The sequence below is a fragment of the Malaclemys terrapin genome, chromosome 9 (assembly GCF_027887155.1).
Source record: "Malaclemys terrapin pileata isolate rMalTer1 chromosome 9, rMalTer1.hap1, whole genome shotgun sequence".
Lineage (NCBI taxonomy): Eukaryota > Metazoa > Chordata > Testudines > Emydidae > Malaclemys > Malaclemys terrapin.
The window spans coordinates 83,685,638-83,699,607 of record NC_071513.1 but is presented as its reverse complement, the minus strand read 5'-3'; the positions used below and the strand labels follow the sequence as shown (position 1 = coordinate 83,699,607).

At 41.7% G+C, this 13,970-nt stretch overlaps 1 protein-coding gene across 3 annotated transcripts in view; it reads right to left on the bottom strand.

Moving 5' to 3' along the window:
• Positions 1–3,833, bottom strand: part of MFSD1 (major facilitator superfamily domain containing 1) — a 30,783-nt gene extending 26,950 nt beyond the window's left edge. Inside the window, exons 1-2 of one of the 3 annotated variants that reach the window (XM_054039542.1) lie at positions 3,591–3,833; positions 1,532–1,584 (exon numbers count right to left, since the gene is read on the bottom strand). In XM_054039542.1, the coding sequence (XP_053895517.1) occupies positions 1,532–1,584; positions 3,591–3,741 (204 nt within the window). In that variant the 5' untranslated portion in view covers positions 3,742–3,833. The remainder of the gene's footprint in view (positions 1–1,531; positions 1,585–3,590) is intronic. The other 2 variants (XM_054039543.1, XM_054039544.1) reach the window with 2 other exon arrangements.
• Between the last annotated feature and the right edge of the window lie 10,137 nt (positions 3,834–13,970).

Here is a 13,970-nt window from a genome sequence, read left to right as displayed (position 1 = left end):
AGAGAACCTTCAACATGCAAAATACCGATGAATTTTGCATACCAATTTGTCTTTGAGTAAACTACACTAGTGTAATTATTTCCTCTGGGTTTTGGTTTACAGAGAGCCCAACTATGCAATTTTTACTTGTAATGAGTAGCATGAGTAGCATTTACCCACATGAGTAGCCCCAACTAAGTGAGTGGGATTATTTGTGCACAGATACTACTCAGTAAGGGTCATGGATGTTAATCACACTGTTTAATGCACTACCGGAAGGTGATCAGGTACTATGGTGATAAGCACAGCATAGGAACTTAGATAGAATCAATAGTTACAGAATAATGGCCCAGACTTTTTCCATGTCCTCAACTCCTTCCTTGCAACATAATCAATAAATTTTCAGATGGTCATCGCTTTTCTAGAGTTTGAGAACTTCAATTAGAGAGCAATTTGAAAGCAACATTTCAGTCATTTTCACCCTTGATTTTAAAGCAAGAGGCCGTGCTTACTGCAATCACATAAAGAGAAGAATCTGGTAGATCTTATGCAGCATTATTCCACAAGCTCATCTATAATTAAATGCAGAAAGCTACTCGAATGTTATATAGCAGTTCATTTCAAAAAGCAAGAAGTCATTGAATAAAAATATCGTTCCCAAATCAACTAACTCTGCTACATTCAATATATGCAGTATTTTTGTTTTACTCCTGCACATGACACTAGCCTTAGGCTTTGTCTACACTATCACTTTGTCCACAACATTTTTTTTGTTAGGGGTTGTGGGAGGAAACCACACGCCTTAGCGACATAAGTTTCACCAAGCGACATAAGTTTCACCAAGCGTTGGTGTGGATACCACTAGGTCAGCAGAAGATAGTTTCCGCCACTTGTTGGGCGAGGTTTAATTATGCTAGTAGCAGAACTCTCCCTTGCTTGCATAGAGTGACTACACAGGAGACCTTACAGCAGTACAGCTGTGCCGCTGTAAGGTCCATAGTGTGGACATCGCCTTAATGCCTTTAATACATGCAGCATGGGAGAGTTATGGTTCCTTAGGGAAAAATCAGCACCAAGTCTCAGCCATAGTTCTACCCCCCCAACTCCCTTTTTAAATAAAGAAGGAACTGGCAGGTGTAACTGACCACGGCCAAATGGACATGCAAATGTACTATTCCAGATAGGCAGGTTGCAGCTCATGTAGAGAACACTGTGAAGAGTCACAAGAAGGTCTCACTCATGAGTATCTGGTTATTTGCATGTACACCGAGTGAATTATTCCAGTTCATGAACTCTCATCTTGATAAGGAACGTCAAGTATTGCACATATACAGTAGTTTTAGATTTAAAACCTAAGCTACAGTACTTGACAATGCTCTTGTTATAAAGGTAAGTAGTCAACCCACTGGTTAATTAAATTACATGGCTGATTTCCCCATTCCACTAATGCATGGTTAAAGTCCTCTTTAGGTTATTCAGAAGTACGCTTATTACTAAAAACAATCCCCCCAAAAGAGTCAGTTATTATATGTAAGGAATTTTCACCACTTACCCTTTGAACCTGAGTCTGCAGAGCTGCTGGATTGTCATAGCAAAAATAGCTACCTACGGGGAGAATGAAGATACTAAATAAGCTTAGACAAACTATTTAGAAATACTGAATACAAAACTAAGATTATCTCAGTAAAGACGATCTAGTCACTTTCCATGTGGAAAGTATAACAAATCAAGTTGGATTGCATTTTAAATGACATTTGCAAGAAATCATGCCACAGATAACAGAAGTTGCTTCCATTTCTGCCTATTAAATTCATTTCTCTCAGAACTTAATGAAGAATATTGCAAAAGTTTGTGATAAATTTACAAACAAAAAATGGTGTATTTTATAATGCTATTTTAACAGCTTTAAAACTATTAATCTTTCCAGTTAAAACAAATTTCTTACTAAATGTCAAAAAACACACAAATCCAACCAGTGACATTCATCTTCCGTTTGTTTAACAAACTGCTAGGAAATAAATTAAGCAGACAATATAAAGCATTCACATACTTAAATAGTAACTGGTCTTGTGAATAAAAGCAAGTTCTTGTCCATGTCAATGCAAGATATAACTTTTTGGACAGGTTTTTCGTTTAAATTAGTTTCATACCACAGCATCATTACTAGCCCTTGAACAGAGAAACACTTATCTTAACCATTACTGCCCCTCTGGAACATCTATTCTTCTGCATTTACACTAACCACACCCAAGGTTTGTTACTGCAAAAATACAAGTGCCAGTGCTCATACAGGAGCTATTTTTCTTTGATAACACAAGGCCCTTCCTGCTATCAGGAAAATGCTCATAACTGTACCGAATAAGTAATGAACCTTCAAAAACCACATAAACGGCATTTGATTAAAATGTGGTTCTTTAAACTGAAGATGTCCATGCTTCTGACAGGTTTTACTTTTGTAAAAAGTCTATAAAACCTACTGCAAACATTACTTTAAAAAGCATCAGCGAAAGGGTGTTTGGATTTAAATATTCCTGTGCAGTGTTCACAATTTAAACATTGTAGCACTGCACTAGTGCACCAGAAAGTCAGACTGAAAAATAAGAGTGACTTCTCTTTTTGTACTTTATTTTCCTTGTCCAGGTTGGATGGAGTAAAGTTAATTAAGTTTTTAGTAACTCAAAGAATTAGTAAAGTAAGATTTAACTTGAATGTGTCTCTACATACTGTTTGCATCAAGTTCAGTGCATAATGACCACTATTAACAACACATATCTAAACATGTTTTAGCCCACGATCATTTCAAATTAAACTTCTCAACCCTGAGGACTGTCATATTACAATCACAAGCTGTGAGAGTTTATACTAGCTGAGAGGTAGACAGTGATTTTGGTGTGCAGTGATAACTTCTATGCAGGCAAGCAGACCAGACCCAGCCCTGATTTTCTTGTTCAGAACTTGTGGAGGCTTCAAACTCAAGAAAAGCACATTTGCATCAATAATGGGTTTGTATGTTTTGCCACAGTGTGGTAAAATACAAAGAAGGCCAAAAGAAAATAAACTTAGCGCCTGCCTATACAGCATAATTCAAGTCAGGGAACCACATCTCAAATTTGAAAGAAAATAAAACAAGAGGGAAGGTTTATATAGAATAATTTTTAAAACTTAAGATGGAAGAAATAAGAACAGATACTAAACCTATCAGCCTCCCAACCTTTAACAAGCCCTGCCATAAAATGTAAATGTTCATCTCCAGGAGGACTCTTAATCCTACCTGTGGCAACAGACCTGTGCAGACGGGACACGGCTGTAGGATTAGCGTTTACAGCCCCGGACACGGTTTGGCCCCAGGAACAAAGACAGAACAAAGCCAGGCGATAACAGGGACCCGGTCCCAGGACCTTGTTGAGGGGACAGGACGCAAGGTTGGGGGAACTGCGCGGGGCTGGGTGGGGCAGTGTGAGGCTCTGCCGCCCTCCTAACCATGGGCAGATGAGGAGCCCGGTCGCAGTCCTGCCGCTAAGGAACTGGGCATGGGGGGACAAGGGGGCTGGGGCAGAGGGGATCCGCGAGGCTCGCTGCCGCTGGAGCGGCTCCGGAGAGGCGGGACTTACCGAAGCCCAGGAAGCACATGAAGGCCAGGACCAGCAGCCGGTGGGCCAGCCGCCGCGGGTCGCACAGGGCCGGCAGCGCCTTGCGCTGGGGACAGTCATTGTGCGCCGAGTCCAGCAGCGGCCGCGCCTCCTCACCGCCCGGCTCCACCATCGCGGCGCGGCCCCGGCTTCCCGGAGTAGGATCCGAGAAGCTGTAGCAGGTCACGTGAGAACAAGTCAGCTGATCCCCGTCCACTGGCTGTCACGTGGGAAAAATAACAGCCCATGGTGCCCGCCTCTTAGGCCAGCTGACGTTGCCCATAATGCAGCGCGGCCTAGCAGGACCCCGCCCTCTTCGTCGCAGGCGTTCACGTCACTTGCTGTGGCGCTGCTGAGCCCAGGAGAACACCCTTGGCTCTGCCCCTTCCCTGTGCCCCGCCCCCACTCTCCCCAGCCTCCCTTGCTCGTTTTCACTGGGCTGGGGCAGGAGTCCTGACTTAAGAAAAGCTGACACTGGTGTTATTTTACCAGGTGATGTCACTCTGTGACTGCATAAGAACATGCACATAAAGTAGGTTGAACGCCCAGTAGAAGTGATCATAGAATCATAGGACTGGAACAGCAACATCTCCTTAACTTCATCTAAGACTGAGGGGCTCATTCTGATCTCATATACACCAATTTCATACCAGTGTAATATCATGGACTTCAGTGGAGGTATTACTCCTGGTTTCCAGAGGTATGAGATCAGAATTAGGCCCTAAGTGCTATACAATCACTTGTTCTGTGCACATGCTATTATTTACATAACGTGGGCTAGATCACAGCTGTATGGCCAAAAAGGCGCAGTGGCGCATAGCAAGCTATATAATAGTTAATAAAAGGCAGCATCTGCTGAACGTGTTAGGTGTTTGATGTTCCTTTGTCCATGAGGAAGATCATTGGCCCTCTTTCTACTTAACAACACTGTTCCTCCTGTTGCGCTACTCATAGCGTTAGCGTGGCATATCTGATTCTGTACATGGCTGCACATTTTGTGGTACCAGAAATCATACCTGCACCAATGTATATCAATGAATGTAAGCATCTTAAGTATTCCTACTGCTTCAGCAAGGACAAAATTGTGTCCTATACATGCAACTGGAAACAGACTATTTTGTTATTTAGCAAATCTTGGTTTTGACTCGAAAGAATTTTCTATCAAAAGACCAAATATGATCAGAGCAACAATGAATCCTTCAGAAGACTAGCTCTTTTTGTTTCCCCCTTTTTTTTTTTTTACCTAGAAAGCCCAGGCAAAACTTAATTTCTCCCTCAAACAGGTTTGCCTTGTTTACATACTATCTGCCTTGATCTGAAGTTGCTAAGTAACAAACACAGCCAGCAATTCTTTGCCCCTAATCTATTCACTTCTCCTTTGCCGTGGAGTTAGCCAAACTTTCCCTCCATATGGTCAGATTTGATTTTTAATTTTAAATATTTTTCTTGAATGTTTTCTTTACCCCTCTTTCCAGTAATTACACAGTGAAAAAAAGAAATATTAAGGGCCAAACTGTGACAAGGGAGTGAAAGGACATGTAACATTTGCCCAGAGCCCTCATTTAAAAGCAATAAAAGTACCGATGTGTCATAATAGTGTATTACATTTCAGTATTATAACCATTTTACTAAGGCTGATTGCTTCCCAAAATGTACTACCCATAACAGTCCAACTTTTGGCCACATGTAACAGGGTGCCCCTCTCTTGGCTTTACTGAAGTTTCACTTTCTTCTTACACCAGCAGTAAACTGGGATCTATGTGTATAGCACTAAGTGACAGATGTTATTCTAGAGCCATTTAATTAAAAATTTGTTTTTATATTGGCAGAAATGCTTATGCCAAAGTCTTCAACTACCTTTTCAGCGTGATGGAATTAAAGGTGCTGAATTTGCGGTGTACACAGTGAACAAAGATTACTAAAAGTTCACTTTCAGATTATTCTTCCCCGCCTACCTTGTCTCTTTCATTAACTTGGTCAGCAGCCATTCAAGAAAATTGAGATAGACTTTCAAATAATTCTGGAATCAACAAAGAGGCTGAAATTTCATCCACTGAAATTCTGTAGGTTGAAATATTAGTTGATCCGCCTGTCTAGTCCTCATGACTGTTGTTTCAGCAGTCTTTGAATTAAGTAGCAGATTGTGATGGATAACCTTGTTATGTGCCTTTGCCAAGTTTAAAAGGAGTGGAAACTTGCCCATTGAGGATTATTGCAGATGACTGAAAAAAACAAGATCATATTACAGAACTGTGAATGGAGGCTGGATTTCAGTAAGATCAGTTTGAAATATTTCTACTAGACCCTCACAAATGCTTCTGTCCACAGAGAGATATTGTTATTGCAAGTCTGGTTAATTTGTTAGTTACTGGCATAGTATTTTTTTTTAACATTTTTGACATAAAAACAGAAGATAGGGGAACAGGCCCGGAGTGATTAAGTGATTTATTTGAATTCACAAAGAAATCTTTGCAGAAACGGGACTGAATCGAGCTCTCCTGAGTCACAATCCAGTACAATAACCAGAATTCCTTCCTTCCTACTGAAGGAGGAAATAATATGGTAATAATAGCTTTTGACAATACCTTCACAAATTATCTATTAGTTTATAGACAGAAAACTAAGAATAAGGGCATTTCCTACAATTTGGCACAGTTTATGTGGAGGACAAATCTGGAACTTCCTGTCTCCTAAAAACACATTTTATTTATATTTACTGTTTGTTAAATATACTCAACTGTACACTGCCTGTGCTGTATCTGTTCTGTCAATAAATATTGGACAAACATTTCCAGCTGTCGATCTGCCAAATTCTAAGAGTACTAAAATTTCACTTAAAACAATCTCTATTTTTGAATTACATATGCTAAGAGAAAACTGGTTTGTCTAATACATAAGTGCAAGACACAGTAATGAAAAGAACAAAGTTTCTGAGCCAGATATTCAGCTGTTGTAAATCAGCTTAGCTCCCTCAAACGCAATGCAACTATGTCAATTTACATGAGCTGAGGATCTGATCTTTAATGTGCACTATTTCATAGAAAAAGCAACATAAAAAGCTTTCTAGCTTAATGGTCCACTTGGGGGAGCTAGAGGGTAATTTGTGGCCAGGCAGATTAGGATACGGGATTTAGGTAACAAGATTAATTGTTACAGAGCAAAGAGCATCTGCACGGCTCCTTGTCCATCTGACAGAATGATGGGGACAAACTCCTTGAGGGGATCCTCATTGTATTTTCCTCCCCTAACTCCTCTCCTGTAGGTTTTACTGCAGGAGGGAGGAAGCAGCCTATTGACACTCAAAAATATAATGCAGATTAATCCCTAATACCTTTTTAAATTTATTTTAATGTGAATGTAGGTTCAGGATAGACAACTGCAGAAACTAAAGCTGTCTATCTATTCACAGAGTTTCTGTTTCTTCTTTGTGTCTTTGAGGGAGCCTGAGTAAGCCTGAAATGAATGTAATTTGACTAAGTCCATTTAAAAAATGTCAATGTTTTTATGCTATTGTCATGGTCACATTTTTAAGATTATTATCAATGGCATTGCAATGATACTGTTTTAAATAGAACACGGACACTTTATAATATAATTTAATATAGAAACTATGCTATTTAAATTATTTATTAAGAGAAATATAGGATATTTTTCCACCTTTAAGTGCAAAATTGTTGCCATATTACTTGTGCTTCCCTCTTCCCCCTACCCCAACCATAACTACAGTCTTCACCTTGGGGATGACCTTGATGTGTCTGAAGCGTAATATCTTTAATGTACAGTATCAGTTAAATCTAAGATGATTCTCAAATGCATTTCAGGTAAGTGTTTATGTCACAAATAAATACAGTAGATTACTCTTAAACCCATACTTTGGAATGTTTATTACAGATGCAATTGCTGTGTTAACATAAATCAAAACACTTAAAATGCCATATGATACCAAATGTTTAGTTTAACAGAATAAAATTGAGCAAAAACTGTATACAGAACTTTATAGATGCTATAAAATTCTAGTGCTTGTGGACTCACTGTTTTGCGTTACCCTGATCAATCAAGTCCACTGAACATTCTGGATAGTAAATACTCAAGTGAATCAATGATTAGCTTTCACATTTTAGGTTTTTTTTTTAAAATTACTACTGTCTCTAGTGAAAATGTTTCAAAATATGACAACATAGCACTGAGGCAGGGGCTGTATTTAACGTTATTGAATACACATCTCCTTTATTAGGCTTTCTGTTGTTATTCTTTCTCTGGTAAAAGGCTCTTGTACTTCGGATCCTATCTGCATTCACACCCCATTATGAAAACTCTTTTTATACAATGAAACAAACACTTTATTAGCCATCCCATTAGAATAAGGAATGCTTTATTATATAGCTCTCTGATTGTGGTGTGTCCTCCTTCTTCTGTCTGAAATGTAGTGGTTTTATATACCAGCTCTGGAGGATATATCAATTTTTTTTTCTTATACAGCAGGGGTGACCGAAATACAGCCCATGAGGTACTAGAATGCAGCACAGTCTGTCTCAACTTTACTATAGTGTGCAGCCCACAGAGACTTCAAATTACTGTATGCAGAACCCTAACATGATCCAAGAAAGAAGGCAGCCCAAGTCATGGTGAAAGATTGTACACTGGCCCTTCAGTCTCTATAGGCTGCATTTCCATATTGAAGATCAAAGTGGCTGCATTCTGCTCCATTTCATGCACACTGAATGAAATGCTCCCCTAGGCAGAGGGCTAGCGCAAGGTATATGCCCCACTTAAGTCCCATTTAAACCCTGTTATTATTTTATGAGTGTCTTAGCTAAGGCACAGAAAGGTTAAGTCACCTGTCTCGAGCCACTGTAATAACTCCAGTGTCAGAGCTGGAGATAGAAACCAGATGTTCTGGCTCCAGGTACTGTGCTCGTATCACTTGGCCATACTTCTATTGCTTAACATACCTCTTTTCTTACCTAGTATCTACAGAAGTTTTCCCCAAAATATGCATGTTTCTGTAGAATAGTACTTAACATATTTATTTATTATTATTTGTATTACCATAGTGCCTTGGAGCTGTAGGCACAGATCTTATTGTGCTTGGTGCTGTACAACCACAGAACAATAAGACAACAATGATCAATTTTTAAAAATGTTTTGCGGGCATCTGGTGAATCAAAAATGTTAATAGGGATATAATTGAAATATTGGAGGACTGTGGATCACTGAGTAGCATTATGTTAATGTGTACACTGAATCTAAACATTTATATGGCAATTAGTCTGTGAAAAGAAGCATTTTGGTAACATTTAAAATTGTTTTTAAAGGTTTACTGTCTATTTAATGACATCTAGTGACTGCAGAAGGAAATTTTGATTTTGAATAAGCATGCTCAAAGGTTAGTTCCTCATCACACTGCTATGCTTTGGACTAAATGCTCTGGGAATGAGGGAAATTCTCATCCCTGTCAATGCCATTGTTTTATTCAGTCTGGCTGAAGACCAACTGAAAACAGTCTAAAAGCTGTCTTTGTAACCAGGCCTAGACGGTTCATTCATTTTAAATGAAAGCATATGGAAACATAGAAACGGATGGATGAAAGAAACTGTGAGCCCAGTGACACTATTACTTGCCTTACAGTGCAGCCCTTGACATCACTGTAAAGGTATAATGTATACAGCTCTTCATACAGATAGCCATTCTGTTCTTAAATTAATTTCTATTAATACCATCCAGTAACTGCAATAGTAGATTATCATGCATTAGGAGTTCAAAAGGAATTGCCCCATCTTCATGGTTTCCCTCTCTAAAGCTTTATTTACCCCCCTTCGTTACTTGTATACCAAAAGCAATTCTCTTTCAATCTTCTTTTTTTTCCTTCATGGCTGAGCATTTTATGCACATTTAGCAGTTTCACATAACACATTCCTTCCACTCACAAGTTATTGTTGTTGCTCTTTTCTGGAGTGTTTCCAAGACGCTGATGCAAGTTTTTTTTTTTTCTAGAATTGAGCCCAGGACTGAAAAGAGTTTTCCATGTGAGTCCTGACAAGAGCCTTATTCAGTGGCAGCAGTATTTCCTGAGCTTTGTGACTAATTCATTTGTCTATACATCTGAGCATTTTATTTGCTTTCCTTGCAGCTACTATGCATTGTACCTTTGCACCTTTATGCTATTGTTCACCACCACCATTAGGCATGGGCATAGTTTGGGGGGTCAAACTGCAAGCCACGGGCAGCTGCAGAATTTGCCTCCCTCCCCACATGCAGCCCTGTTAGCCTAATTGGAGCTCCCTGCCCCGCAAATATAGAAGTCAAACTACGTCTGTGCCCTTAGGACCCATCCTTCAGTAGGTTCTTTCAGTTCTTTACCTTAATTATACTTGCTCTCCTGAATCTTTCTTCTTGAGATCCTATCTGTCTAGATACTTATGTGGCCCTGATCACTGTAGTATCTGAGTGTAGACCTAGCCTGTGGGGGGGGGTATCGATTTAAGATATGCAAATTCAGCTATGCGAATAGACTTACTCCGCTGTGAGGACGGCAGCAAATCAACTTCCACGGCTCCCCCGTCGACAGCGCTTACTCCTCCTGATGAGGTGGGAGTACGCACGTTGATTTGGGAATTGATTTATCCGATCTGGGCGGGTAGTGTAGACTAGCCCTGAGTGTCTCATAATCATGAAGGGAATTTGTCATTACAGCACCCCATGAGGCAGGAAATTATCATTCCCATTTTGCAGATACACCTCTACCTCGATATAACACTGTCCTCGGGAGCCAAAAAAATCTTACCGCGTTATAGGTGAAACTGCATTATATTGAACTTGCTTTGTTCCACCCGAGTGCCCCCCCATCTCCGCCCCCGCCGGAGCACTGCTTTACCACATTATATCTGAATTCATGTTATATCAAGTCGCGTTATATCAGGGTAGAGGTGTATATTATTCCCTTATCATTAGCAAATCCGCTGTCCCAGAACATACATCTGTATCCATTCCTATTGTTTGCTAATTTACATGTACTGCTTTACCCTCATCTGTATATTTTTATACTATTTTGAGCAATTCTAGCAGGTTAGCCTGTGACCTTTCAGAATATAGCACAGAGCAACAATCAGTGCCACCTGGTTTCAGCTATTCCTATGCTGAATTGTCTCTTTGTATCGAATTTGAGTATCTGACTGTACAATACAAAGCTTTTCTTGTAATAGAGTACATTTGCTGGCACCTTTGAAAGGTTTCATGTGCTAAAATATGTGACCTCATGAAAGTCAGAGCACCAGGGAATCACAGAATAAACAAGTTGGAAATTCAGACAAAAGAGTTTAATTGTTTCCTTATTGAGCAATGAAATGAACACTAGCAGTAAATACACCTGGAGGAGGGGGTGAGACTTGACAAAAGAAAATATTGCTCAAATGTTAAATAAGGGACAAGCATTGAGACTAAATTATTAAGGAGGGGTAGAGGAGGAATTACAATTTTGCAGTATACAATTTTCACTTTTGCTTTCCATGAAAGAATAAATGAAAAATTCTCTTACCACGCAACAAAATCACTTGTAGTATGTCACAAAATATATTATGTCCCTTAAAAACATCCTGCTCAGCAGCTGATTTCAAAATTTCATTCCTTAGAGAGTACAGTGCTTTGCATTTTTACACCTTCATGTTCATCACCCTGTGGTTTAGGAGTACAAATAAATCCATAAGAATTACTCACAGCATTAGCAAAAAAACAGATGTATATCCAAGTTTTTCTATTGAAAAGAAAAAGTTAATAAATACAAGTCATACCGGTAAATGAACAATGATGAGAGACTAGCATTTCCTGATATTATGAAAGTAACACTATTGACGTACACAAAGGAGGTAATTAATATTGAGTAATAAAGTGCTGCTTTCATGAGAGCTGTGTATTAGGCCTGGTCTACACTAGGCGTTTATGTCGAAGTTAGCGCCGTTACATCGAATTAACCCTGCACCCGTCCACACCGCGAAGGTATTTAGTTCGACATAGAGGTCTCTTTAATTCGACTTCTGTACTCCTCCCCGACGAGGGGAGTAGCGCTAAATTCGACATGGCCATGTCGAATTAGGCTAGGTGTGGATGGAAATCGACGCTAATAGCTCCGGGAGCTATCCCACAGTGCACCACTCTGTTGACGCTCTGGACAGCAGTACGAGCTCGGATGCTCTGAACTGCCACACAGGAAAAGCCCCGGGAAAATTTGAATTTGAATTCCTTTTCCTGTCTGGCCAGTTTGAATCTCATTTCCTGTCTGGACATCGTGGCGAGCTCAGCAGCACTGGCAACGATGCAGAGCTCTCCAGCAGTGATGGCCGTGCAATCTCAGAATAGAAAGAGGGCCCCAGCATGGACTGATCGGGAAGTCTTGGATCTCATCGCTGTGTGGGGCGATGAGTCCGTGCTTTCCGAGCTGCGATCCAAAAGACGGAATGCAAAGATCTACGAGAAGATCTCTAAAGACATGGCAGAGAGAGGATACAGCCGGGATGTAACGCAGTGCCGCGTGAAAATCAAGGAGCTGAGACAAGGCTACCAGAAGACCAAAGAGGCAAACGGACGCTCCGGATCCCATCCCCAGACATCCCGTTTCTACGAGGCACTGCATTCCATCCTCGGTGCGGCCGCCACCACTACCCCACCAGTGACCGTGGACTCTGAGGATGGGATAGTGTCCACGGCTGGATCCTCGGACATGTTAGCGGACGGGGAAGATGAGGAAGGAGATGAGGAGGACGAGGCAGTCGACAGCGCTCACAACGCTGATTTCCCCGACAGCCAGGATCTCTTCATCACCCTTACAGAGATCCCCTACCAACCCTCCCTAGCCGTTACCCTGGACACAGAATCTGGGGAAGGATCAGCCAGTAAGTGTTGTAAAAATCTAAACATTTATTTGTAACAGAACAGGAATATTAACAATTTAAAAAATGGGTTTCTCATGATTAGTTTGATTAGCTTAACGGTTCAGTCATGGGCAGTGCAACTATTGAAAAAAAATCTAGCAATGTCCGGTTTTGCATGATTGTCCTGCCCAAGCCGCTCTACTGGTTAGTCACTGCTACAGCAGCTACAGTAAAATGCGGTCTATATGTCCGGGGATGGAGCAGAAATCCTCCTGTGACATCTCGAGGAAGCTCTCCTGGAGGTAATTGGAAATCCGCTGCATTAGGTTCTTGGGGAGAGCGGCCTTATTGGGTCCTCCGTAGTAGGACACGTTGCCACGCCACGAGACTATCAAGTACTCTGGAATCATTGCTCTGCACAGCATGGCGGCATACGGCCCTGGTCTTTGCAGGCTTTCCCGGAGCATTCTCTCTTTCTCGCTGTCAGAGATCCTCATGAGGGTGATGTCGCTCATGGTGATCTGCTTTGAATGAGGTAGGGGAATGTTAGTGTTGGGACTGCTTTACCGTTCCTTTACAGAACTGTAACCGCTGGTTTGCAGCCACGCGGTGGAGGCGGGAGAGGGGCAGCCGAAAGGGATCGTTCCCGGGGACAGCCGCGAGGGTGTGGGACAGGAGCAGACTTCCTGCTTGCCGAATTGCTGGCAGCAGGGACCGACATTGATTTCAATGTGAAATGAGGCCATTGCTAATATTAAAGTTTTAAGCTGCCACAAGTCTACGGCTTACCATGTCTGCCTGCAACAGAAATTCCGTTCTCCTGAGAGGCTTCTCAAATGTGCTGTAGAAGACCCCAGGCACTGAATGCGAAGGCCGAGAATTCGACCTTGTGCTGAGTGCGCATGTGATAGGTGCTGTGCATGGTCTTGTTAACAGAGAAAGACTATGTTCTTTGTTCACAACTACATTTATCTTTCTGAGGAATTCACTCCCTTTTTCCCATTCCCACAGCCCCATCTGCGACTGTCTCACAACCTAGCCTGTCATCACACTCCCAGAGGCTAGCGCGGATTAGGCATAAGAAGAAGAGGACACGGGAGGACATGTTCTCGGAGCTTATAGCCTGCTCCAGAGCCCAGGCAGCACAGCAGACCCAGTGGCGGGAGAACTTGACCCGAATGCACCAAGCCAACATGGATCGGGAGGAGAGGTGGCGTCAGGAAGACCAGCAGGCGACTCAAACCCTGCTTGGACTAATGAGGGAGCAAACGGACACGCTCCGGCGCCTTGTGGATGTTCTGCAGGAACGGAGGCAGGAGGACAGAGCCCCGCTGCAGTCCATCTCTAACCGCCCTCCCCCGCCACCAAGTCCCATACTCCCCTCACCCAAAGTGCACAGAAGGAGAGGCGGCAGAGTCCCTGCTAACTCTCACTCCACCCCTGCAGAGAGCTCGAGCAGCAGAAGGCTCTCATTCCCCAAAATTTGACAAGTTCTTTC